This window comes from Phaenicophaeus curvirostris, chromosome 21 (assembly GCF_032191515.1).
Source record: "Phaenicophaeus curvirostris isolate KB17595 chromosome 21, BPBGC_Pcur_1.0, whole genome shotgun sequence".
NCBI lineage: Eukaryota > Metazoa > Chordata > Aves > Cuculiformes > Cuculidae > Phaenicophaeus > Phaenicophaeus curvirostris.
The window spans coordinates 9,202,649-9,229,217 of NC_091412.1; the positions used below are offsets into that span (position 1 = coordinate 9,202,649).

The window sequence follows — 26,569 nt, forward strand, 5'->3', positions numbered from 1 at the left end:
AATGTCCCTCGTAGCTTTTGAATTTTGGATAAGATGTAATAATTGCAATCTCTTCTAGATTTGCTGCCTGTCCCCGGGTTCTAACACAGCACTCTTAAAACTAATTCACTGACACAATCAATACTTCACAGTAGCGTTCATGAAGTGTATGTAAAGGTTTGATACCGAAATGTGAGTTGCTAGTGCAAATGGTTTCTTCCACAATCACTGTATGTACACGCTGTCAATAAATGTCCTTGCATGGATGCTCTTCACTGGCCTGCGGAAAAGTCACCAAGTAAAATGCTTCCACAAGGCAAACACTTTGCTCCTTTTTAGCACCAAGTCAGTGCGGCGTCTTATTCCCTGCTGGCTTGGTCTGTGCTCAACACTCATAAACCTGCTGGCACTTTCTGTTATTGAACCGTGTGTTGTTGTGGTTCCCTGGGTCTCTAGCTGGAACAAAGGAAATCCTGGTCACGTACCGTACAGGCACTTTGCTACAGCATTTAATTGACTGACTTGGCATTAGCAGGTATCACAAAGAGAAGGCAGCGCGAGCAACTTAAAAGCCACCCTGGATGGAAGAGGCTCAGAGAGCGTCACCCCGAAGTGGTGACTTTTACTGCTGTACAGTAAATACACGGGGAAAAAAATCAAACTGAAACAAGGGCCTGAGAAGGAATCTGGTTACATTTTATTAACAGTGGTGGTTGTGGGAATTATGTTAAACAGATGGTATAAAGAAGGGAAATACTCTAGGGAATTTTGGGGGGCTGAAGCCGCTGAAGGCTTCCTGCCCCTGCAGTACAGTTCAGGGTACTATGAAAAACAGCAGAAGCCTTAAGTCCCCCGTCCAGGTCTCTCCCCGCCCTGAACAGTTGGTATGTGATGCAGAAAGGACAATCCCGAGCAAAGGAAACCATGCACTGAACAAAGGGGAACGTGAGGCTGTCTCCTTGCAGATACTCCCCGCACAACCCAGTTTTCAGTGCATTAACCCCCTTTTTGCCCCACTGTCAACCACAAAACCATCTCTCCCTGTCTTGCTTCACCTGCTTCTCTGCCTGCTGGTTCCTGCTCTGTGCTTCCAAGTGTTGCTTCTCTGGGCCAACTACAAACGGAGAGAGCCGGCAGCGGGTGAGGTAGCTGGGACCCAGCCCTGGCTGAACTGATTCTCCATTCCGAGCTGCAGCAGAATCCTCTCCAGCTGTTCCTGAGATGAGCAGAGCACCGTGTTGCAGTGTTGCAAAGGCCTTTCCTGGAGGAGCACCCTTTCGAGCCCTAGTGATTACACACACAGAGCAATCGCCCTGCTCTCACACAGGCCCAGCCAGCACAGACATTGCAGGAGAATAATCCCCTTTCTCCCAGGCTCCGAGAGCTGCTGCAATGCTGTATTTCTTTGCACCTCCCACCAGGAGCGGTGCTGCTGCTTTACAGCTCATCTGGCACCTAACACAGCCGAGAGTCAGAAGCGGTGGTGGCCGCAAGCCAGCGGAGCAGGAGACAGGTTGAGTCTCAGCCTCAGGGTGCCAGTGGTGTTTCGTATCACAGCTCTTTTGTACATGGAAGCAAAGCACAGCCTCGGGATAACGCTGGCTGTTGATGTAGGTACAGATGTGTCTATCAGTAGATATAAAAACATTTGTTTGGTGCCTTCTTTTGTCCTTTTATAAAATCCTTTGATAAATCCATAGTGACAACACTCTTACAAGCTCAGGATACCAGAGAACATCTCTGGGAAAGAAGGTTGTTCTTTAAAGGGACTGCTTTTCCTCTGGAAATCCTGATAATAGACAGCAGATCTGATCTGAGGTATCTCCACCTCCGTTCCTGCTGTGATTTCACACCTGCGTGATTTTCCTGGAACGTGAGTCCAGCTTGCAGACCTCTCGCTGTGCCTAGAGCCCACCGAGCTGCTCAGGGCCCTGATTCCCGTTCAGCGTAGGGCTAGACAATGATTTCCTGGAACTGGACCTGAGGAGACAAGCAGAGGTGAATGACCGAGCAAGCAACATATTTCTGTTTCAGGAGGTAATGCTGGCAAGAGCTTCCCAGCCAGGCCTGTCCCGCCTTACGGCAACGGCCACCACCCTCCTGAAGCTCTGGAGCTCTTGGAACTCCCCCAATTCAATCCTCAGTCATTATGGACCAAGAGCGCAAGGGCATTTATAGCCCAACCATGACACAGCAGCCTCCTTTGCTCCCCAGCTGACTGCAGCAATGGATTACAGAGAGAGGGAGGAATGTGGCTGTATTCATTTTCAGGAATATAATTTCCTGGAATTGGCCTTTATTTGCCTTTAATGTTTACTGTGTTCCCGTATCTCATACTTCTATTAGTCATAACAAGAAAGCCATTACATTTAAACACAAAAGCTGAGCCCACTTACTTCACTTCCTCGTACTTTTTGCCTCGGTAAAAGTTACTCTTTTTAATCAGATACAGCAGCACCAGGTCACAAAAGAAAGCTCCCTGCAAACAGAAAGAACTTGTGTTTTATTTTTAAAGTAGAAGAGGAAGTGTTCTGATCCAATTAGTAATGAGCATTAATTAAGAAGAATCACTTGTAGAAGCTGCATTTCCTTCCTAATCTAAGTAATCTTAGAGTTATTTAGACTGCAAGGTGCATGAACAAATGCCTTTAAGATAGGACACAGACACAGACCCAACTGAGCAGTCAGAGTAGCAAAAACTCAACTGCAGAAAACAAAAACCAACCATCCCATTTTACCCTCGCAACAGCTCTGCAAAGGGTCTGGGTTCCAGTGTGCTACTTTAAGAAAATACATTCACTTACCGCTCCCATGAGAGCAAGCCCCGAACCAATATTGATAATCGTAGGAATGATGTTAAATTTCCCTGCCTAAAACAAAAAAGGTCATGAAGTACTGGGTGAAAGACCAACCCAAGAAACAAGCCACAGGGGAAGCAAGGAGTGCCTGGGGGTGTTTTTTTTTTTACTAACAAGCAAGCACAACCGTAGAAGATTTGCAGTGAATGACTCTGAAGGATAAAGGTCTGTGTGTGTCTCGGATCTAACAGTCCATGGCTGCATTTCTGAGCCTGCATTACTCCTGGATGAGGCTGCTTTTGGGGCATATTTACTTCTGTTGGACTTTTCATCAGCCTGTTTTAAGGCAGAAGAGACACAAACACATCCATGCTCCAGGGTCACCTCCTTTCTTATGTAGGGTTAGCTCCACGTGGGAAATGGCAAGAGCCATTTCCTACAACAAGCCTGAGAGGCTGTTCTCATCCCAGAGCTGCTTTCCCACTGAGGAACGTCTCCCACATTCTTTCTCTCCAGGCTCTGAAATACTCTGGCCTGGAACCTCACCTTGCCGTTCACCATCACATCAAAGCGGATTCCATATGCTTTAATGAGTGTCCTGTAGTCGACCCCGTCAGCATCCCGGTAATATTTGGCAAACCTGGAATGCAACAATGCCAATTTTAACTCCATCATTTGCCCTCCCTCATCTAAATTCTCCTATCTGTTCCAACAGATCTATCCCCATCAGAAGCAGTTTTAGCTTGCCCTGTGCGTGACTCCCTCCCTCCCCTCCTCTGCTGAATCAGTGTGCTTGGCTGGGGCAGCGCCCGGCATGATCCGCTGCTGCTTCCCCGCCAACCTCCAGCGTCTGCATGACAAACCAGCTCAGCCCAACTGCATCATAGCCTTCTCCTCACTTACCTGAAGTTGTAGCCAGAAGAGATGGTCTTTTCTGCAAACTTGTTATCCAGCCGGCTAAAAGAATAGTGAGGATTACATTCAGAAGGGGCTTTATCAAGATCACAGTTCCATTCAATCTGAATTCCTATCACACCACCCTTAACGAAAGAGAGAGACAGTGTGAGTTTTTTAAGCTTAGTTCCATTAATGTGTCTTCAAATTTCTCAGATCCTTGGTCAAGTTTTCCCCACAGACAAGAGCAGCTGCATTTCTGGTCACAGACATGAGCACCCACACTTCTGGATGGGCTAAGTTCATAGTATCAGTCACATTACTCTACGCACAACCCCAGCTCTCTCTATGCCGGTCTCCCAGGAGGAAGTTTCTCATCCCAGGACCCCGATTTCACCAATTTAGGTGGCTGTAACGTACTTTAGTGGAGAACAGGCTTATGGAGTTCACGAAGCCTGCACTCCTTTCACCCTGTGCGTCCCAGGATGCCTCTGACTGGCTCCTTCTTCTCCACCATGCGATGCACCCTGGGTCACAGCCTGGTCCCCTCCTGGTGCATCCTCTGAGCAGAGGAGCCCCACTGGCCTTCCACAGTTCTGGGTTTAAACCGATGCTGCAGTAATGTTGAAATTAAACAAAGAAACCCTGCTGGGAGAGCAGCATTTGAGGCAGCCCTGAATATCAGATAACTGACTCAGTCATGTCTTCACAAAGACCCACATCACCCTTCCGGCCATTCTCTGGGCACAGGATAAATGGGACCAGCTCGACTTCAAGCACCGGCATCTCTCCACCGGTCCTGGGCCAGGAGGCAGATCCCTGGGCAGCCACTGGTGACTCTCCTCGTGGCCACCCAGCGAGCGGTACAGTCAGCCAGGAAGCCACACGAGCCCGAGGGGTGATCCTACCTCTGAGGCCATTTCCTGGAAGTCGCTCCCAGCCCACTGGACGATGTTCCCCAGGAGGAAGATGGGACAGTAGGGATGCTCCATGCTGTAGCGGCAGCTCTTCAGGTAGGACTCATCATTGGTTGCCAGCACGTTCATCCTGCACATAGGGAAGAGGGAAATCCACCTTGTCTCCCTCTTTGCTTGCCTGCGCAGCGAACGCCACCAAGACTGCAGAGGCTTCTCCGGCACCCCTCGTGCACAACAGCTACAGCACCTTGTCACCAGCCCTGTCACCCTGCCAGCCTCTCCTCTGCTGGCCCAGGAAAAGCAGTCTGCCCCCACAAAAATCATAGAACCGTAGAATAACCAGGTTAGAAGAGACCCACTGGATCATCGAGTCCAACCATTCCTATCAAATACTAAACCATGCTCCTTAGCACCTCGTCCACCCGTGCCTTAAACCCCTCCAGGGAAGGTGACTCAACCCCCTCCCTGGGCAGCCTGTTCCAATGCCCAATGACCCTTTCTGTGAAAAATTTTTTCCTAATGTCCAGCCTGACTCTTCCCTGGTGGAGCTTGAGGCCATTCCCTCTCGTCCTGTCCCCTGTCACCTGGGAGAAGAGCCCAGCTCCCTCCTCTCCACAACCTCCTTTCAGGTAGTTGGAGAGAGCAATGAGGTCTCCCCTCAGCCTCCTCTTCTCCAGGCTAAACACCCCCAGCTCTCTCAGCCGCTCCTCATAAGGTCTGTTCTCCAGCCCCTTCCCCAGCTTCGTTGCTCTTCTCTGGACTCGCTCCAGAGCCTCAACATCCTTCTTGTGGTGAGGGGCCCAGAACTGAACACAGGATTCAATGACCTCCAGGCCAGCTGAATGGGGGCTCAAGAAAGGACTCACATGGAGCAGCTTGCCAGAGTGCACCAGGACCACCTGGCTTTCTCAAGGAAAAAAAAATAAAGAAGCTAGAAATGTCTAGCTGAGCCTGGGAGGTCAGCAAGAACACACTCCTTTCCGCACTTCTTTATTTTGTTCATGTCGTAGCAGCAATTGCAAACAAATACTTTAAAATTTGCATTTTTCCAGCCTTGCCCAGGCACTTTCAGCTTCATGGAAGGGGAGAAGTGTCTGGGGGCAGAAGCAGCCCAGGAACCTGTCTATGCCCTGGCTCATGCAGGGATCTACCTGCCTTCAAAGCTCCGGTGCATCCCGTGCTGTAGGAGGCACTGCAGACCTCACTTGGTGATGGGCAGCTTTATCCCAGTTGCTCTCTCAGAAGCTCCAAACCCTCATTATCAACTTGCTCCCACACAACCTAAAGCCAAAGGCCTCTCCTAAAGCCTTAGAAGTGGGAATATCCACCTCCCTGCCCCAACCCTCAGGCAGAAGGACAGAGGAGCAAGCCAAGGTTATTCTCTGTGATGGAGAGAAGAAGGGGATCTCCAAGCACCTGCACTTACTTGGAAAACTGAAACTTGGGGAAGCGGATTGAGTTCTTGATGTAAACAGTGAAGTTTTCTGCACTGGCGAGAAGTGGTGTCCTGGAAGAGAAGGGTTCGTTGTCGGGTTTATGTTCGTACCCTGGCCAGGTGTTTAAACTAGAATTGCTGATTTAGAAACAGTGAGCCAGGCAGGGGGCAGCAGGGGGCTAGTCCTGCTGGGAGCCATGCAGAGCTCCCTGCTTCATGGGAACAGCCAACAGTCAAGCAAGGGAGAACCCAGAAACCACCCTGAGCAACATACAAGCCAAGCAACTCAAGCTTGCAAACAGCACAGGATGGCCACATACTTGGGCTTGGATCTTTTCTCCACTGGGCACCAGGCCAGTATTTCACAAGTCCCTCTGATGCCATCTCTGTCCTTCAAACACCGTCCAGTCTTAACCCCTGCAACACAGACATCACGGAAAAGGTCACACAGAGCAGACATCTCCTCTCCTTGGCTGCAAGGCACATGAAATCAGTCACTTTTCACTGCCACCCTAAGCTCTCCCCTGTGCTCTCAGCCAGATCAACCACTTTCTTGTTGCTTCTCTGAGCAGCCTGGGGTGCTTTGGCTCAGTCACCACAGAGCTGTAAGCAAGGCAACAATCTTACTGAAAGACAGTAAAGAAAAGAAAGCCCTTGCTGCTCTCTGCCATCAGAGATCTCTAGTGCTGAAAACAGGCTCTGAAGGAACCTGCCTCTGCCAGACACAGTAAGGGAGGAGGGATCCTTCTCTTACCATTGCCAGCCACCACTGCTTCCCCTGCCGGGCAGTCCCCATCCTTGTAACACAGGGCATCGGGAATGCTGGTGCTCTGCAAAGGGGAAGAGGACAGAAGTGAGACCTGTGACAGGACACGAGACTCAGAGGGGTAAGAAAGCCCTGTTAATGTGGCGTGAGTCCTCTAGAGAGCGGTGAACGCTGAAAACATGCAGCTGAAGCAGTGAGTGCAGGTCACGTGCAAACAGCGCAGCAGGACCTCTCCCTGGCTCCAAACCACATCTCCAGAGAGGACATTTAACATGACACGCCTCTGGCCCATACGGCACATTCTGGAAGGTACCAAACCCCCTCCCATGTCCTGAAGGTAACACAAGCCTGACTGTTTAGCCCTTCCAAGGATGGGGCTCTTGGAAAGTCTCCTCTACCCATAACTAGACTGAGTCACCTCCAACTTGTTTTCCCATGGCCTTTTCTGACCCTGAGCAATCACTGCTGTGGTGTCATCTCCAGCTGGGCAGCTGGAGATGACACCTTCAACTGAAGTCAGCAAGCTTCTACAGGATCAGTGCCTCTGGAAACTGAAACAGCTCAACCTCCCAGGTTTGCAGTACCCAGTCCAAATTTTCCCAACACTACAGAGAAAAACCGTTCGCCTTTTATCCTTCCTGTGTTCGTTGCTCCCCAGGAGTCCTCTGCCAGTTCTTACCCCGGGGTTTGTAGGGGTCTGGGAGCCAAGGGACTCAGTTCTTCCTACCTCAGGACACGTGGCTTGCCTCTGCTTTGGGGTCACAATCAGATTCGTCATGACAAAGAAGACATTTTCACCCTAGAATAAACAAAGTAAGGCAGGAAGAGTTAGAAAACCTCTTTTACTCTTAAAGTACGTGTTACAAGGGAGATGTAGTTCTCTGCAGAACAGTAACACTTCCCTCCCTCCTGATGCTTTTCAGGCTGAGATACAACAACGCTCTCTCTCTGGATGTTTGTTTAGATGAGGCTGGTGGGTTACTGTGGTTTAAGGGGTTCTGCTTTAGAGACCACGTTAATCTGGGGAGCAGGACTGCTGGGCCTTGCCTTGCTGGCTGCTTGGCAAGCGCTTGTCTTCCTTTTCCAAAAAGGCACTTAGGGGATCAAAGGCCCAGTCCTGGTGCGGGGCTGTGGGTGTTTGTTCTCAGCCAGGGTCAGGCTGGCTGCGCCGTTACAAGCCTGAGCTCACAGAGTAAGGCAGCAGGGCACGGCGCAGGAGCAGGGTTAGTGCAACACTGGGGACAAGCGACAAAACAAAACACAGCACTTCTAGCATGGCTGGAATACAGACCACCTTATCAAGCCTTTGGGATGACGGGATACGCAAGATGAGACTCGACTGCATTTTCATCCCCCAAATCTTTATTTCTGACAGTGTTGTGTTTCCTCTGTATTTAGGCAAAGCCACAATATGCATGGCTGGCTCCTGTTCTGGAGCCTCCCCTCCTTCACTCATTTACAGTTTCTATTCAGTCCCTTCCCCACAGTCAGTAAAAAGTTTAAATCACTAACCTTTCTGCTTAATAGTTTGCCTTTAACAACCACACACCAAAGGAAACCGCAAGAAAAACAAGCTGGAAGACAGTTGAACAGTCAGCAAGAAGGGAGAGGAAGCAGCTTACCATGGCACTGCAGATGAAGGCTGGTTCACCACTGAGAAGTGAAATGAATGCAGAAAGAACCCATGTGCTTCTACCATTTCTGCTCCATACTGTGCACACGTGGGAAAGGGAGGAGGGTCAGGAACAGTGCCAGGCTGCAGCTACAGCACCGCGGGCTGGCTCTGGACAGCCCCTTGCTCTGGGGAGCCTGGAGGTTATGCTGAGGGAGCACACGTAACCATTAGAGCCAGCCCACAGACCAGGCATCAGGCTCAGGGCAGCCCTGAGTGTTTCAGACAATAAAAAATCCTCACCCCTAGCAGGAACTAGCTGTGTGTCAAGTCCTGCCACCTCTAACACTGGTTGCTTCTGAGAGCAAGCGCCTAGGGATAAAATACCTGATGGGGAGCAAACTCTGGATGCCTGACCCCACAAGGCTGCTCTGAACCACAACAGGGAACAAGGTGTTAGTGCAAACTTGTCAGCGAACAAGCCCCAGACAGCAGCAAGTGAAGGTTTCATCAGGTGAATCGTTGCTCTACATTAAGCTTAACCTCGAAGTGCCACTGGTTCACCCTGACCAAGGGCGTTCTCAGCCCTCAGATGGCATTTCAGCACGCTGAGTGCCTGCCATCTATTCTGGAGTCTCTCAGAAAACCGCTTTCAGCATACAGCCCTGCCTACTACACATAAAAATCAGAGATCTCAGATTTCCATCCACAAGAGCAGAGCTTGGTGCTCTCACGCTCACCTGGCTCACTGCCCTTCCCTTGCTGTGCGTTGCTCAGGCTGTGCTTACCCCACACCAGCACCTTGGGACAGGCAGGTCTGTCCTCAGCACGAGGAACATGTCGATCTGCAGCCGTGCCAGTGGGTTCAGCAGAGCTGCCACTGCTCTGTGGAGGAGGATGGGGTTTCTCCCAGCCCTCACGGCCTCCTGCTCTGCTACCCAGGTCTCTCTGGTACAAATCAGCCCACCCAGACCTGCCAGGACAGCACAGGGCTCTGACTGCAAAGTGAAATAAGAGATTCTCCAGTATTTAGTGGAGCGAGTCACTGGTAAGCAGGCACTCAGATACTCTAAAATACCCACATTGGGGACATCTCACAGCTGACTTGAGACATTCAGCAGATGAACACACAGAGCAGAAGAGCTTGTGAAACACCTATGTTCCATTCAGAGTCCACAGAAGCTGTTGAGTTTCCCTGTTAGCCCAGGGTGTAACATCACCGTGGCTGCTAGAGGCTGCTGTACGCTGGGGCAGGTGGCAGAAGTGCTGGATTCGGTACTGCCGACTGCCCAGTCATGTTTGGCTTCATGACACTGCAGCCCAGACACCTGCACTGCAGAGCACGCCAGCTCAGAGGCAGACAGAGCTATCTTTACTCTGTACACACATTACCAATAATCCTGCACGCAGTAACAAGACCTTTGAGTCACAGGAGAAATGTGTGACAAGTTAAAATACTGCTCAGCGTCCCCATTTCATTTCTGGGCCTGCATGCCAGCCACCTGCTGAGTGCCCCAGGGCTCCCACACAGCTCCAACGAGAGGCACTGAGAGCACACTGCCTGGCCTTCCCCTGCAGCTTGCAGTGAGGCTTTGCACTAAAGTGGGTGGAGGTGTAAGATCCACTGCTCTGAGTCAACACGGGCTGCAGCACGAGGAAGATGAAGCCTTATTCTCACATACAGACAAGTCAATTGTTCAATCTACTGCTTCCCACCCACTGTCAGTGCAAGATCCTGATTTTCCCTCACATCTTTCCATGCGCGGGGTGGATATTAGCAAGGAAAGCACAAACAGCCACTAGCAAGCACCGCTGGGCGATTTTTGACCTGGTGCTGGACCACATCTGCTGTCCTCTTTTCCCCTTAAGAATCAGCTACGCATCTCGCTTTGTCCAAGTCATGGAAGCAGGAAGGCAGGTTTAGCCAGACACATTTCAAGCAACCCTCATCACTCAAATTGCACAATGTTTTCTTTCCACCTCCCATCCCTTCTGGGCTGCCCTGTGCATGCCTGCTTCAACCCAGGGAAGGAGGCAGACACGCTGCTCAGCTCAGCAGTCCCACTCAAATCCACGGGGCTTCTGCTTGCCAAGTCCCATGGACCTTTGAGAGAGAGACAAGGCTACTTTGATATTTGCTGGAAAGACCTATGAGAGCGCACAGCACTGCTTATTCATAGAAAAGACCTGGATACATCACTTCAGCCTTTCCACCAGCAACCATGCTGGAAGATCATCTTTCTAACTGAACAACAGAGACAATAGCAGTGGGGGATGCCAACCTGTGGAGGGATGACGTAGTCTGCAACATCCCACAGCCTTTCCCCCAGCTCCGAGGTGTTGGTAAAGGCTACCCCTTTCAGCTTGGTGATGACAGAGCTCTGGAGGGACGTGTCTGTGTCCTGGTAGCCTTTCTTGACAACAAACACCCACCTGTGAAGAATACAGAAGGCAGCAACATTAGCAAGTGGGGTCCAAGAACAAGTTAGCCAGAGAAGATTTACACCAAGGCCAAACAACATTCAAGGGCAAATCAAAACACACCAATCACATCAAACCCTCTGCAACTACTGCTACAAATTTAGCATAAACTCTCTAACACAAGCTGTGCTTGTCTACAGCACTGGAGGAAGAGTCAGGACCAAGTCCCCACAGAGAGGGAAAGGTGTACTAACTAGGCATGGGTAAAACCCAAGTCTCTCACCTTCCTGAACTGTGCCACACTCAGCAGCCTTGATGGAAAGAGGGGAAGAGAGGGCTCTGCCTTCCTTAAGAGAGAAAATAATATAAGGTTTTACCAGTTGCAATGAAGCCTGTGGTTGGTTTCACAAGGACACAACTCACTCCTGTTTTCGCAGCCTGCCATTAGGCTATCAGTCCAGCAACAGACAGTGGCTGGGGAGACGCAACTCCCTCAGGTGAGCTAACTAATAACTATGGCTAACAGAAACCTGTAGGGAATATTCCCATCTGGATATAGGATCTTTTGTCAGCCAGTGCAATGGTAATAACCTAATTGCACCCTGGCTGCTGGGCTGGGCTTCAGGTTTCTCACTAGCACAGCAGGATGAGCTGCTGCCTCGCTAAGCAGTCCAGGGAAAGGCTTTGCTTAGTTCTCCCCAGTGGAAGCAGCAAGAGCTCCATAACACTGGGTGAAAACTTCTCTGGGTTAAATGAAATGCCTCTGGCAACCCCACAATCCTGAAAAAGTCACCTGCCAAGACAACAAAGCACTCAGATCCTTGGAGAAGCCAGGGGTGCCGGGGCAGGGGCGCAGGCGGCATCTGCTGGCACAGCTCCTCTTTGCGGTGCACAGGCCTGGAACACAGTACTGCAAGCAGAAAGCGAAAGCAGCCACCTCTGGGGCCAGGTAATAACATTCCCCATTCCTGTGAAGTTCCCTGCTTTCCTGTTTTTCCTAGCATGCTCATTTTCTCTCCCACAGGGGCTCAAAAACAGAGCCTTACATTTTCCACAGGGAACTGGGGAGGAAGCACAAGAAACAATGCAGAGTAGTCAAACCTCAGGCTAACACCAACCACTCCTGCAATAAGCTGTGAGTCCCAGCCAAGGGGGTCACTGAGGCACCAGCAAGGAGGGTGCCAAAGGGGAGAAAATAGCCAGTATGGCTCAGACAGTCTTTGAATGCTTACGGACTCTGGTCATGCTATATCCCTCTCGGATGGAGGATGTGTTCTCGGCAACATTATCTACAGGATTCCTCCTTTAGCAGTAATACATGCCATCTCTGCCTGGCTAACTAAAGCATGGAACAGAACACCTTTCTATAAATAAACCCAGCATGTAAAAATCACTGTGCTATATTTAATCCGTGAAAACATGAGGTGTGAGAAAGGCGAAGGGACTCAGAAGCACAGCCAGTGAGGGCAAAGACTTAGGAATCACATTCCGCAAAGCCTCAGAAACTCAGGGTGCAATGGCACAGGTATCGCGTAAGCTGGGTAATTCCAGGTGTGACTCTGCAAACTGCAGGAGCATCGCTGCATTGGACACACGGCAGTGCCCAGCCTCCTGCAGAACTGGGCCCTTTCAGAGAGGGGCTCCAGCTATCTCCATGCCAACTCACCCTGCTCTGAAATACACGCAAGGCAGCTGACTTTCACACTGCCTCAGCCCGCACAGTCCCAGCTGCTGCAGCCCACTCCTGCAAAGGAATCTGCCACTTTGAGCTTGGTTCCCTCCCATTTAGACTCAGGTTTGTCCCAGGGCTCGGCAACTAGGATCATAAATGCTCTTGTTTCTGAGTCAGACATTAAGGTTTGGCACCATTCCCACTGAATATAGAAATAAAGATGTAAATAATGCAGTACAAAGCCATAGTGCCATTTGATCTATTTTTAACTCAGCATTAAGCTGGAAGGTAGAGCTGAACCTAGCAATCCTTAGCAGGTGAAAAATCAGATATAATCTATTAGACATTACAGAATCCAGCTATATAATCAAGCATAACTACCTGCATTGAAATCACAAAGCATAGCGAGCTGTCACTGTACACCAAGCATCCTATATTAATCTTCATCACAACACAGCAAACAAATGCAACCGCAGCAGCATGGGAAATGCAGGGTGATTCTTACCCCACCAGGTAAGCCAGGATGGAGAGCTGCACCACTCGATAGAGAACTCCCACCTTCTTGTTCTTCGCAATGACGTATTTCTCTGTTTTATAATCAAAAAGCGATAGAAATAAACCCTTCCAAGCCACCTGCCCCATGCTCTCGGCTCGCTCTGTCCTGGTAGTTGGAGCAGGTAGCAGCGTTTGCAGTTCACATTATCCACACGTGCTCTGTGTGGAAACCTGACACACCAACCGATTTGGAGCGAGAGGCTAATCTCCTCCCTCCTGTCAGCTGCTCGCAGGCAGCAGCTCTTGAGTCAGAAACCAGCAGCTGCACTAACTCGAGAGCCTTTCTGAGCTGCTTCTCAGCTCATTCGTCTTCTGGAAAGCCCCTGCCTCTGTTTTGCCCCCGGGTTCCATTCTCTCCCACAGTCACAAAATATTTACAATGGAACACATTATAGCACAAAGCCACATCACAGCATCCAGGTGACAGAGCCATAACCTCTCATCATTAAAGCCTTTCTTTGCCTTCACAGATGGCAAAGTGCCTTGTTCAGTTTTTAATTTCTTGACTGTTCGCATGAGCAACGAGAACTTGGGTCCTTAGCCATTATCCAAAATGCCTGCCTGGCTACTACACCTTCCCACCAAAAAAAACCCCACAACTGAAGAAACTACTCAATCAATTCTGTTTGTGGTTAAGGGCTCAGTCCCCACCAGGTCTCACAAAATGCACAGTGAGCACTGATCTGCCCCATCACCTCTGCCCTACGCAACTCTCTGCCCAGGGAGAAACACTCTCAATACCTTGAGTTTTATGAAATTTTTATCCTTCATTCTCCTTAAATTCCGTATCAGATTCAAACAGATTGACCAGATTTTTAATGAGCATGTGGCAAGGTTGCTCCAAATCACAAGAGAATCACAAACAGCATAATGATGTACAAAACGCTATCCTCAAAATACCTCACTTTGTGCCTCATCCCACAGCCATCCCTAGAGTTTTCTTCTGCAAAGCAAAGGAAACCTTTCTCCAGCAACAGCAAAACTAGAACAGAAATGTGCCCGTGGCCTCCTTTTAACCCAGCGGCTGCTGCGCCCCACGGCAGGCGATGGCTGCAGCACGCAGCTCTTCCCCGAGGAGCTCCAGAGCCCTCAGCCCATGTGCCCCCAGCTGCTCCCCTGGCTCAGGGTCAGCCGCAGTCCTGCTCCCAAACTTTGCAGCCGCCCTTCAGCCTCAGCACAAGCGAAGGGCTGGTCTGTTGGTATCTGGTAAGGAGGGGTGGATACAACAGGCAAATATCATTTGAGGCAGAGGGGAAACCATGAGAAGTAGCTGCTTGAGTGAGAAAGACGGCTCCAGGAGGGGCCCAGGGAGCAGCCAACGTGTTTTGTGAGATAAAGTGGGGTTGAGTATGTGGTGTGTGCAGACAGGGAAAGGAGAGAACATGAGAAGTGGGAGACGTAAGCAAGACCAGTGTGAAAGTCTGAAGCACAAATAAAAGATCTTAAAGCATATCATAATCAAAAGAGATAAAACCTTCCAAGAAAGGGTGTTTGGAGGTGTTTCTGCAAGTAACTGTGGGTTGTTCAAATAAAAGCAGTTTCATTTCAGGGGAGGGGAGGAAATAATCTATCAAAGTCTAATCATCATCAGTTAAAGACAAAAACCCAATAGTTTCTCTTAGTCCTTCTCCAGGGACTGAGGGTGGATCCCTTCTGTAAAATCGCCCTCTCCGAGTCCAACATTTTGAATTTCCCATGGAAAAAAACAGTTCTGCTGCTTTCCCATGAGGACTGTTTGCTTAGGCTGGAAATTCTTACAGGGAGGATTTCTCGTCCAGTACCAAAACTACCCTTTCTCTCTTTTTATTCCCAACATGTTAAACCTATCCATAGCTTCTCATACTGCTCACGATAATTGCCTTCTCATTATTCGTACGTAGGCACAGGATACACAGCCCTGTCTGCCCAGAGTACTCCCCGTCTGCATTCTCCTCCACCTGTCAGCAGCTTTTTGGTGTTAAGCTGACCTCGAGCCCATCTCAGCCCAGTCACCAGCCCCTAAATGCCACTTAGACTGGGGAAATGAAACTTCAGACCCCTGCTCTGACACAGTGGCATCTGAGACACAGCCAGGTCCCGTCTGCCTCTCCATGGCATTGTAGGATACAAACATTTCAAGATCATAGGAACATACAGACAGAGTGGTTTGGTTTGAAAGGGACCTTAAACTCATCCAGTTCCAACCCCACCTTGCCTTGGGCACGGACACCTCCCAGCGGATCAGGTTGCTCAAAGCCCCATCTGACCTGGTCACGAACACCTCCAGGGATAGGAGGACTAACACATACAGGACTTCTCTGGACAACACAGGCAGGGGCCTCAACACCATCACAGGAAAACACATGACAGCTGATTCCTAGGATGCTGAGACATCTCTGAAGCCCTGGAAATGCTCCTGCAGCAAAGGCCCAAGTGACACAGATCCATCATCCTTTAGAAGCAGATGCCAGATCAGCAACTGAAATAGAAAAGAGACGAGGAGCAGAGGATGTAAACAGGATATAAATTATTTTGGCAAGGAAATGAACAGAGGAAAGGGCAGAGGTCAGCTCTCTCCATTAGTCACTTTTTCTCATAGTATCATTGTAGGTCAACAGCTAAAAAAAAAATAACAAGGGGGAAAGTTAACAGGTTGCAAGAGGAAGCTGCCCTCAAACCACAACTTGTGCACATGGAAATCAACAACATCAAGCATAAGCTGTTTCTGAAGGTGATGGGTTTGGACGCAAGAACAAAGAAACATGCGCAGCCTACAGTGAAAACCACTCAATTTTGGCTTCTCTTCTAATCCTCGCAGTAACTTTGCAGTGTAGATAAGAAGTAAGGTGCCACTTGGCAATGAGAAAATGACAAAGCTCAGCCTCAATATCTGACCTCCTAACTAGCACTTCCAAACCCCCAGCCACATGGAAAATCTTTCTCCCAAGAGTCATAAATTATAATAGAAAAACATTCATATTCTTTTTGCCTAGAAAAGGAACCTGTGGGAAGTCTGTTTTTACCCAGGCATTCAGACCTGTCTGTAGGAGTGAGGAATGGAGACATGCTGAAGTTTCAGACTGTATTCTCTCTTTGATTCAACTCATCATTTCCAGGAGAACCATATTCAGCCTTTCAATGCATTCCAGGTTGCTCCAAGTCTCAAATCTCTTACCCAGTGTGAGGCCTTGTTATCATTCACCAGAATTTTTATCCATTCCTCTCCCTGAAATCAAGAAGTGACAGTACTTGAGAAAGAGGATTGAAGAGAAGGAATAAAAATACTACACATCTAATGAAACTAATCCATTGCGTCCTGCACTGTGAGAGAGCCGGGACAGAGTCAGATAACAGAAATCAAATAAAAATGCACATAAAACATCGCTAGGAGACTGAGTGCAATGACAGCTGAACGGCAGCATTCCGCAGTGCTGTATCGCAATGTTTTCATCTTCTGAAGTCAGCCAATAAAAGCATCATTGGGGAATAAGAGGAGAATGTTAAATCAAAGCCTGAAAGCTGTACGGTTTTAATAAAATGTGTATTCACATTAACCCCTGGCTTAAAGGTGAAATCCTATTCTTGAATACGCCAAATAGATCCCTCTTTTCTTCTCTGCCAAAGCGTTTCCTGACATGGAAAGACAGGAAGCTGGTCCTGGCTTGACAGCTCTGTTGGAGCTACCTTGCTGCAAGGGCTGAGGAGACACCTTCCTCCCACTCCTTCCCCTTCGCACCTGAACAGCAGGACTGAGGCCTCTGCCCTTTCTTCCCTGGAATCACTGACTGGTAGCTCTTTCCAGCCACTGGAAAATACACTGGCTACTCAGACTTGTCCTCCAGAGAAAAAGGTTGCATGTGCAACACTCTCAGCTCAGCTGCACAGACATACAGCAGCCAGTTTAGCCAAGCTGGCAGGGGGTGGAAGCAACCTGCCTGCAGCAGCACAGCTCTATTCCAGCTCATTCATCCTGTTATAAGAGACAGGAAATTTCTCTTTAGAGCTGCAATCCAATCAGCCTCCAAATGAAGCTGCCTCAACAGGCTCTCAAGCCCAGCAAAGCACTTCATGGCTCTATCTGGTGCTCTTACATCAGCAGCCTGCATTCAATAGCAAAGAACTACTTATGCACTTCTCCTGATAAGCTCTCCTGAGCAGCAGGCTTCACTGCCCCCTGCCAACCACCAGGCCACTGCACTCCCATGGTTCAATATCTGAACCTGTCAGCTCAAAACATACTGAGGGAATTGTAACCCCAGGCTTACGGACCCCTCTGGCACATGAGAAAGATCCAAGCAGCCGGTATCACTCCTGATGGAAATAGCATCGCAAAGTGCATCCTGTCCTTCCCTTCAAGGGTGCAATTAAAAAGCTATCTCCAATACATCGTCTTGTGCCAGTCACCACCAACCTTCCCAACTCCTCCTCCTTGGTCAGATCATCGCAAAAATAGCCAAAATCTATCAGAGCAAGCTCACCTACAAGAAAGTAACATCCAAACCTGGAGTGATGGAGCCCAGCCAGGACTCAGAGCTAAGGCAGCTGATGGGGACGGGTGATCAGCACGAGGTAATGGGTCAAAGTGAGCATCTGCTCTTGCTTTCCTGTGCTACCAGCAGCATTGAGTTATCCCTCCCCAGCAAAGCAAGAAAAAGGTACAATAAGAAGTCTCTCTAGCCTAACAAGCAGTGTTAAAACAGACCTGGACGGAAAAGAGTTTAGGGCATGATCCACACCAGTCTGCATTTTCTACTCAAGAGCAGAGAGACTCTCCCTCCCCCAGGAAGCTGTGGTCTGCAGATACTTTGCCACCTTCATGTGATGCATAAAGATCACAAATGCCCCTTACAGTTCAGAGGCCTCTCGGGTATCAGCAGCAGCTTCTCAGCCCAGGACACCTGGGCCCCAAACAGCCATCCAAGTCTTCAGCCTGGCTGTGGGGTCAGATGTTTGGTGACTCCAAATGAGTCATTTGCAAATCTCCTGTCGTTCAGGGAGCTGGCAACACCGCGCCACTGCCAGAGTGCACTACAGTCAGGGCCATGCAGCAAGGCCACAAATATTGACAAGACTCTTGCACAGGGGATTTTATTTGAAAAGCAGAGTGCAAATAAATTTAGAAGCAGACACAGCAAGGCTCCCATGGAAACAGCGCAAAAACCCAGCTGTGGTTTGGATGACTGCAAGTCTTGGCAGTCCTGACTAATCCCTTAAGTGCCATCCAATTACTGCAAATGTGTTTGGCATCTACTGTAGCAATTGCGAAGAATTAAATGGTTGGATGGCACTCATCGGAAATTACAAGTCATAGAACCCTGTAATGCATTTAAGAAAAAACATCTAAAAAGGAAAATAGCATTACTCTCAGCAAGAGCTGACCTCCTCGAGAGCCATTAGGGACAACAAAAGCAATGAGGAAAAGTTAATTCAGAGAAGAAAGTAGAAAAAAGTAGATAGAGGGAGAATAACCAGATTGGCTGAAGAGACTGGGCTTGTTTAGCCTCAAGAAGAGAAAACTCTCCTTGCAACTCCTTATTCCTAGCACAGGTTTGACAATCAAGGTGCTTCAGAACAGGTAAGGCTTCAGTGTGAAACGGAGGAGGTCTGGGAGAGAAGATGGGCAGCAGGAGCACAGCTGCAGGGATATCGCAGTCCTTTCACTGACCATCATCCTCACCACACATTGCTCAGTGCAAGATCTGCCTAGAGCAGTGGAAAAAGGACACATTTCCCCTAAGAAAAGCCAATTTGCCCTGAAACCTAAAAATAAATGAGTAAGTGAATTAAACTACCCAGGTGTGAGACAGGAATTTTACAAGGAGGCTTCAATAAAGGCCACAGTTTGCTCGTACACTTTAGTTTTCCACCAGGCAATAGTGGTTAAGCCAAAGGAGACAGGAACTGTTTTGCCTGCTGAAGGTCTGCATGAAAAATCATTGTTTAATCTACTGTTACATGTACACACATATCAGATTTGTGGGGTTTATGGTTCGCCAAGCATGACAAAAATAAAACAGCTGCACTAGTAGGGACAGAGAAAGCCAAAGAGAAGAACAGCACCATGTGTTGGTACTTGTCCTTCTTTAGAAACAGCAAACACCTGAGGGGGCTGAGAGAATTCCATTGCTCAGAGAAGAAAACGCCTGCTACAGGCTGAAGGCAGCACGGGGATGAGCGGGGCACCATCTACCCCAAATCCTGTACACTGCAATTCCTGATAATTATCAGGAGATTGCTCACGATTCCTCCTGCTTTCCATCACACTCCCAGCAGGGCCCAAGGGACACACTTCACCGTATTAAAACCCACACAGGACCCAAGGGAAGGGCAGGAGGACGTGTCAGGGGAGGGTCAGGCTGGACATTAGGAGAAGGTTCTTCCCCCAGAGGGTGGTGGAGCTCCCCAGGGGGCACAGTCACAGCAACAAGGCTGATAGTCATAGAATAGTTTGGGTTGGTAGGGAACTTAAAGGTCACCCAGCTCCAACCCTCCTGGCCAGCGCCCTCAGGCACACGAGGGGAGCGTTGGGGTGTCAGGAGCTGGAATCCCTGATCTTTGAGGGCCCCTTCAAACCCAGGCCATTCTACAGCTCTGTAATCTCTCCCTAGTGCCTCCCAGGAGACGCTGCCATAAGTAAAACATCCCTCTTGCTCTGCAGGGGCAGAAAGCACCATCCTCTGGGGAGGAGGAGCAGCACCCCCCTGCAATGCAGGAGAAACGCTCAGCCCGGCACCGCAGAGGCAGCGCAGCTTGCGCGTCCGCGGTGGGAGCCGTTCAAAGACAGCTCTGCTGTCCCGGGGACGCTGCCACCGCATCCCGAGTGCCCTGAGAGGCAACGCGGCGGCACCGTGAGGCAGGAACCCCCCCGTGAGGGAAGAACCCGCCGGGGCGCCGCCCTCCCTCACGGCCCTAAAGAGACGTTCCCGCCCAAAATGAGGGGCGTGGCAAGACGTAAGGGGCGTGGTCACGTGTGCGTGGGGGGCGTGGCCACACGGAGACGGTGCCCCCTCCCGGGCCGGGGGCGTGGCCATAGGGCTGGGGGCGTGGCCATAGGGCTGGGGGCGTGGCCGGGTGACGCTGCCGCCCCCCCCCGCCGCCGCCGCCCAGCTCTCGCGAGATTTCGTTTGAACGGCGGCGGGCTCCGCGCTCCCCGCCGGGGCGGCCGCGATGCCCCTTCAGCCCCGCCTGCTCCGCACCTACTCGCGGCGCGGGGGGCGCCTCCGCCTGCTGCCGCCGCCGGACCGCTGGATTTCTCCGCCTCAGGACCGCAAGCGGTTCTTCAGCTCCACCTCCGCCGGCTCCAGCGCCCTCTCCTCCGCCCCCTCGGACGACCCCGACTTCTCTCCGCCCCGCAAGCTCCGCCGGCAGCCGCAGGGTAAGCGGCGCTTGCGGCCCCGCCGGGGCGCGGGGAAGGAGAACCGCTCGTCCGACTCCTCGTCTCCCTCCCCGCCTCCGGCCTCGCGCGGCGCCGCCGCCCGCCGCCACCGCCGAGCCCCGCGGCGCAACCCCCGGAGCGGCGGGGAACAGCAGCGCCCCCCCCGGAGCGGCGGGGAACAGCAGCGCCCCCCCCGGAGCGGCGGGGAACAGCAGCGCCCCCCGCGGAGCGGCGGGGAACAGCAGCGCCCCCCCCGGAGCGGCGGGGAACAGCGCAGCGGCGAACAGCGCCCCCTGCGGGGCAACGGGGAACAGCGCCCCCTACAGGACAGCGCCGGGCAGTGCAGCGCGGAGAGGCGCCCCCTGCGGGGCAACAGGGAACAGCGCCCCCTACAGGACAGTGCCGGGCAGTGCAGTGCAGAGAGGCGTCCCCTGCGGGGCAATGGGGAGCGGCGCCCCCTGCAGGACGGTGCCAGGCAGTGCAGCGCGGAGAGGCGCCCCCTGCGGGACAGCACCCAGCAGTGCAGCACGGAACGACACCCTGTGTGGGGCAATGGGGAGCAGCGCCCCCTGCAGGACAGTGCCAGGCAGTGCAGCACGGAGAGGCGCCCCCTGCGGGGCAATGGGGAGCGGCGCCCCCTGCAGGACGGTGCCAGGCAATGCAGCCCCCCAGCGCCCCCGCGGCGCCCCCTGCTGTGCAGCACCCCGCACGGCAGCACCCCCCTCGCCCCGCTGCGCCCCCTCGCCCTGCTCAGTGTCACCCCGGAGGGCGGCTCGGGGCTGGCCGGCAGCCCGGAGCTCTACTCCCCACCAAACGCCTCGAACGGCAGCTCCTTGCTCTTGCTGGAGTCGCCACAGGAAGAACGGGAGCAGCTCCCGCCGTTATCGGGCATGGGCGGCGTGAGGGAAGAGCAGGCGGGATGGTCCTGTCCACGAGGAACGAGCAGGGACGATGAGGACGGCAGGAGCCGTGAGCTCAGCCTGCAGTGGAAGAAGTCCGGCAGGGTTCTGAGAGCATCGGCGAGGAGAACCTGCCCAGCACAAACTCCCCTGTGCACCCCGAAAGCCCTGGTGCTGCCCCCTGCTAACCATGAGCCACGTCTCTCGGTGCCGTACGACGGTGCCGCTTCCAACGAACCGGGTGACGACGTCAGGAAAGACTCGACAGAAGGAACCTTGCCCTGTCGGCCAAGCAGAGCCAACGCACGCCAGCTGACACCAGTGGTGGTCGTGGACCCTCGAGAGGTGTCGGTGTGGCTGATGAGCACAAAATGCAATAAAAAGGCATTTCAACCTGCCTGCCCGCAGCCGGAATCTCCTTCGGGCCCTCAAGGAATCTTGGAAAATAAATATAAACGTACCAAGGTCGCCCCTGGAGAGGGAAGTACCTGCAGGAAAGCTTGCATCAGCGGCTTCAGTGCCAGCCGGTGGGGGAAGCAAATAAGCCTCTGTCCAAAAAGGTACAAAAATAAGAGACAGCAGCAGCATGGTGGCTCCTTTCTCAGACCCCAAGGGAGGCAAAAAGGAATGAAGAAGCGTGTTCTGGAGATGTCTGAGGGTATAACCGACAATGACTATTCACTCCTCAACACCTCCCAGTGCTGGGGTAGAGTTCGAGCATCTTTGTCCTTTCACAAGAAGAAGAAAGTTACCACAGAGGAGAGTTTCTGCAACAGCATCCGCTGCACCCTTCCTGATAAAGCTCAGTGCAGCACTTGGTCTACTTCCTCCATGATCCTGCTGGCTTCCACGAATTCCTGTTCTGTTCTGGAGCTCCTGCTTACAGATGCAGAGAAGGTGTTTGGGGAATGCCAGCAGGAGGGGCCTATTGCTTTTGAGGACTGCATTCCTTTAGATAAGATGAAAGAGTGCAAGAAAATTGGAGAAGGGGTGTTTGGAGAGGTCTTCCAAATTGACAGTGAGAGAGGACCTGTGGCTTTAAAAATAATTCCCATCGAGGGGACTGAAAGAGTAAACGGTGAAGCTCAAAAGAGCTTCGGGGAGATTCTGCCCGAGATAATAATTTCAAAAGAACTCAGTCTTCTGTCCGATGAGCTTGTTAACAGGACTGTTGGGTTCATCAGCTTGTACTCTGTGCACTGTGTTCAGGGGGCCTATCCTAAGTATCTCCTGGAAGCCTGGGACAAATACCACCAAGAAATGGGCTCAGAAAATGATCGGCCAGACCTTTTTGGGGACGAGCAGCTCTTCATGATTCTGGAGTTTGAATTTGGAGGCCATGACTTGGAGAACATGAGAAACAGGCTGAGTTCGGTGGCATCAGCGAAGAGCGTTTTGCAGCAGGTCACGGCTGCCCTGGCTGTGGCAGAACAGGCGCTGCACTTCGAGCACAGAGACTTGCACTGGGGGAACGTGCTGGTCAAGAAAACGGATGTAAAGGAGCTGAATTATGTGCTGAACGGCACGACACACACCATCCCCACATCAGGGATCCATGTCAACATCATAGATTATACCTTGTCTAGGCTGGAGAAAGATGGGTTAACTGTGTTTTGTGACCTTTCCACCGATGAAGAGCTCTTTCAAGGCACAGGGGACTATCAGTTTGATATCTACAGGCAAATGAAAGCGGAGAACTCCAACAACTGGACTGATTATCACCCGCACAGCAACGTCCTCTGGCTGCACTACTTGTCGGACAAACTGTTGAAAGGCATGAGCTACAAGAAAAAGGAATCAACTTCTACCTTGAGGAAAATAAAGTGGCAGCTCAGTAAGTTCCACAAAGAGGTGTTGAGCTTTGAGTCTGCCAACGAGGTTCTACAGAAGAGCAGCCTCTTCCAGTGAGCGAGGGAGCGCAATGTTCAAGAACTCAAATCACTGATGGAGACTTTCTCCGTGCTGTTTTATATGTGTGATCTTTTTAAATGTTGGCAAAATGAAGAAGTGTTATGGTCAAGTACCAATGCGTATAATACACTGTCAAATATGTCAGAAAAAAACCCAAAAAAAAAAGAGTCTTTTTGTCTGGAAGACGTTTCCAAATGTACTTTCTTTTCAGTGGTGATGGCAGGGAGAGAGCAGAGTTGATGTTTGAGGTGGGGCGGTGAGAGACTTCTTGGGGCTCAGTTAATGTTTTCACTTCCACAGAAGTTTTCCTACTTTTTTAGTCTTAGATTATTAAAAGTTCTTTCCTTACTAAGTGTCTTTATTATAGATTCTTTTTTTTTTTTAAGAAAAAAACCTGCAGTTCTGTCCAGAGAGGACAAAGGTAAGTGTTCTTAGCCCAGCTGGGGATAGAGAGGGGAGAAACCCCACCTTTTGCCCTGATTTTAAGAATCAATTTCTGTTCAGTTAGGCAAAATTTGTACTTAGAATGATGCTACAAGATGTTAATATATAAAGTTTCTGTAGTGTAGGTCTTAAAAACACTCTAATCTGTAATAATATGATTTTTTTTCTCTCTTAAGGACCAGTAAAGAGAAATTGGATTATAAAAAAAAAAAAAGGAAGAAAGTACCTGTGTTCCCGATGCATTTTTCACTGTTATTATGTTGTCACCTTGTATGACGGAGCCCAAATCTGTAATTTGATGGTAGCACTAAAGCAATTTTCTCCACTTATCTACAGAAGAAAATGCACGAGGTAATAGATGTTCTTTAGTCCCAATTGCAGATGGATCAGACAGCCTAAATTTGGAGCAGCACTTCCACTGAATTTGAATTCTTTGTTTTTCCTAACGTTCACATACATTAAAGAAACTGCTCTGAAGAGAATGATAAATCAAGCCAAGTGAAAAGTGAATTAGATTATTAAAAATAGTACATCCAATGACCCAGATGCATTAGGTAATTAAGAGGCAGCATAATCAGATTTGTTATAACTGAAGTGCTGTCTCTGAAGTCTCTCTGTATAGGCAGTCTATCAATTGGATGCATTTTGAGCCTATTTTGAAGTCTGCTTTTTACAAGCGAAGCAGTTAGAGCCCCCAGCTACCCCCTGCCCGTGGTATGACATTATTGTTCTGTCTTCCAGGCTCTACTTTTACAGTCAAATACGACAGAAAGTGACTTGCCCATCTGCACTACTTGAAGTTATTAAGATGGAAATTGTACTGGAATCTTGCCAGGCATCCTTTCAATCTTTTTTTTCCTCTAATTGACTGAAGTACTGCAACATAATTAAATATTCTTAAAACTTACTTGGTAAGGACCACAGTGAGTGCGTATCTGACATCAAGGACGTGTTCTTCAGTCAGAATGGTGCTATTTTCATTTATGCTTTAAAAAAAAAGGGATGGATGAAACGACATTATTGCCTGCCTTGGTGCTTTATTGCTGTGGTTTGCGAGCTGTGGATATTGGCTGTGCAAGGGGGATGGGATCAGAATGGCAGTAACTAACACGAGGAGAGGTGCCAGCCCCCTTGGCGACACGGAACAGGAGTGCTGGCGGAGCCCTTTATTGCTGCAGACTTTGAAAGCTGCCATTGCCTTGAAATATTTCCCCACAAACCACAAAAATGCTGATTTGTGAGTATGTAGCATTGCTTTCATTAACCAAAATTTAACGTTGCTACCCATCACAAAACTGGACGTCAAATTAATCTAGAAACCTTTGCCCTAAACCGTGTTTGCGATGAAGTGTAGCTGCCAGAGGTGAGTTCTCATGTCCTTAAAGATGCTCTCTGTTTAAAAAATGCCATGTACTCATCAATCCCCGTAAATGTTAATAGGAGGAAGGTGACGGGAAAGGAATCTGAGAGCCCCAATCAAGAAAAATACCCTGAACATATGTTCTCATCCCAGTCATTTGGAGTGAAAGCTTTACTTGGAACAGAGCTCAATTATATATTTTACTCATCTGTTCTCTCTGCTAAGGAAGGAAGGATGCCAGAACCCAGTCTGTGCTTCAGAAGACACAAGCTATTAAAGCTGGACTGCACTTAAATAACAACCTTAAAGGGTGCTCCACCTCTTACTGAAATGATGAGGTATGAGCAAAGCTGAAGTTACCATAAGGGAAGGAAAGATTTTTCATGCAGATCCAAATGCTTTAAAAGGTTGAAAAGAACAAGTGTAGTTTTGTGTATCCAGTGACTTATAAATAGTGTGGACACTGACATTTCCTTCCTAGCTCACTGTTTTGTGGTGAAAATAGCAATACTCGCTTGATATTAATGGTGACTGCACACTTGTTTTGGGATATGCTTTCAATCTATTTGCCAAATCACTGAGAATTTTGCCTGTTTTGAAGGAAAAGAAAGATATAAAATATCGATTACCCTGTAAATAATTTTTTAACTCACTAGGGTACCGTTAATACATGATGGGTAATGCATTTTCTGTTCATTGTTCCCTTCTTGAGAAACCGGACATTAACTAAAGTGCAGGAATAGGAACACAACCTCTTGCCTTGAGAAAAATGCTCACCAGCTGTGAGCTGAATTTGAAAGAACAGCACCTCTGGCCTAACTCTAGGGTTAGAGCACGCAAGCACAGCTACTCAAAGTATCACTCAGAGGGAGGGCAAAAGGGAAAATGATGATCTCTACTTACAGTTGTCTTCTTGAATACGGGATATCCAATTGTGCAGTCGCAGGACAGGGCTAGAGAAGTTAATGGTGTTGGCTGGGTGCAGGGAGTAGGAGAGGTTGGCTGCCAACAGGATAGGAATGCTCTTTAATGCTGAATAAAAACAGACTGGGAAAAGCTACTAGGTTTGTGCTCCCATAAAATGAATTAGGTACAAATAGCCCTATAAAAGCTTGGAAGTCTTAAATAATAAACCCAGTATTCAGGCTCTAGTCGTAACAACTGAAATGCTCCCTCCCTTCCCTGGACTTTACTTCAAGATATTTTTAGGCAGTAAATGAATAGGAGCCTGCAGTGAGTTTTCTTTCAGCAGCCTGCTGCTGGCTGAATTGTTCTGTGATCTTACCTCAACAGCCACTGCCTTAAAAAGTAGGTTTTTAGGGTACTTCAAGACCATAGTTGTCATGGACGAGCGATCTCCGCTGTTGGCTAGTGAAATATCCATGGTCACTTCATTAGTGTAGCCCTCCGCTAGTTCCTTTCTGGAAACAGACAGAAAAATCAGATTGAAATTATAAATTTAGAAATATCACCTAAATGTTGCTGTTTAATAAGAGGCCCAAAGCGTTCTGGGTCTGGTAATTACTCCCCCCAAATGCTGTCACACGCAGCA

At 49.8% G+C, this 26,569-nt stretch overlaps 2 protein-coding genes across 4 annotated transcripts; one reads left to right on the top strand and one right to left on the bottom strand.

Annotated features, from left to right (window-relative positions):
* Nucleotides 1-654: 654 nt before the first annotated feature.
* On the bottom strand, nucleotides 655-13,854 carry P2RX5 (purinergic receptor P2X 5). Of its 3 annotated transcripts, none has more exons than XM_069873735.1 (12): nucleotides 13,000-13,854; nucleotides 10,684-10,834; nucleotides 7,469-7,588; nucleotides 6,778-6,853; nucleotides 6,344-6,440; nucleotides 6,015-6,095; nucleotides 4,580-4,718; nucleotides 3,681-3,817; nucleotides 3,324-3,417; nucleotides 2,784-2,849; nucleotides 2,376-2,458; nucleotides 655-1,959 (listed from the first exon to the last, which is right to left on the bottom strand). In XM_069873735.1, the coding sequence occupies exons 1-12, from the start codon at nucleotides 13,134-13,136 to the stop codon at nucleotides 1,884-1,886; spliced, it is 1,257 nt and encodes a 418-aa protein (XP_069729836.1). In that variant the 5' UTR covers nucleotides 13,137-13,854; the 3' UTR covers nucleotides 655-1,883. The 3 variants fall into 3 exon arrangements, with proteins under 3 accessions (XP_069729836.1, XP_069729837.1, XP_069729838.1); XM_069873736.1 differs by having other exon boundaries at nucleotides 7,517-7,588; nucleotides 13,000-13,849; XM_069873737.1 differs by lacking the exon at nucleotides 13,000-13,854 and adding an exon at nucleotides 11,106-11,168.
* A 6,338-nt stretch (nucleotides 13,855-20,192) lies between these two features.
* HASPIN (histone H3 associated protein kinase) lies at nucleotides 20,193-23,537 on the top strand. Its single transcript, XM_069874365.1, has one exon. The coding sequence runs from the start codon at nucleotides 20,196-20,198 to the stop codon at nucleotides 23,208-23,210; it is 3,015 nt and encodes a 1,004-aa protein (XP_069730466.1). The 5' UTR covers nucleotides 20,193-20,195; the 3' UTR covers nucleotides 23,211-23,537.
* Nucleotides 23,538-26,569: the final 3,032 nt, after the last annotated feature.

What these genes read in the sequence shown, in the direction of transcription:
- P2RX5 (XM_069873735.1), bottom strand. Translation starts at nt 13,136, where the DNA reads ATGGGGCAGGTGGCTTGGAAGGGTTTATTTCTATCGCTTTTTGATTAT. An exon ending in ACTACGTCATCCCTCCACAG is followed by an intron (nt 7,589 to 10,683) that starts GTTGGCATCCCC and finishes TGTTTATTCTAG; the next exon opens with GGTGAAAATGTCTTCTTTGT. An exon ending in GGCTTGCTCTCATGGGAGCG is followed by an intron (nt 2,459 to 2,783) that starts GTAAGTGAATGT and finishes TTCTGTTTGCAG; the next exon opens with GGAGCTTTCTTTTGTGACCT.
- HASPIN (XM_069874365.1), top strand. Translation starts at nt 20,196, where the DNA reads ATGCCCCTTCAGCCCCGCCTGCTCCGCACCTACTCGCGGCGCGGGGGG.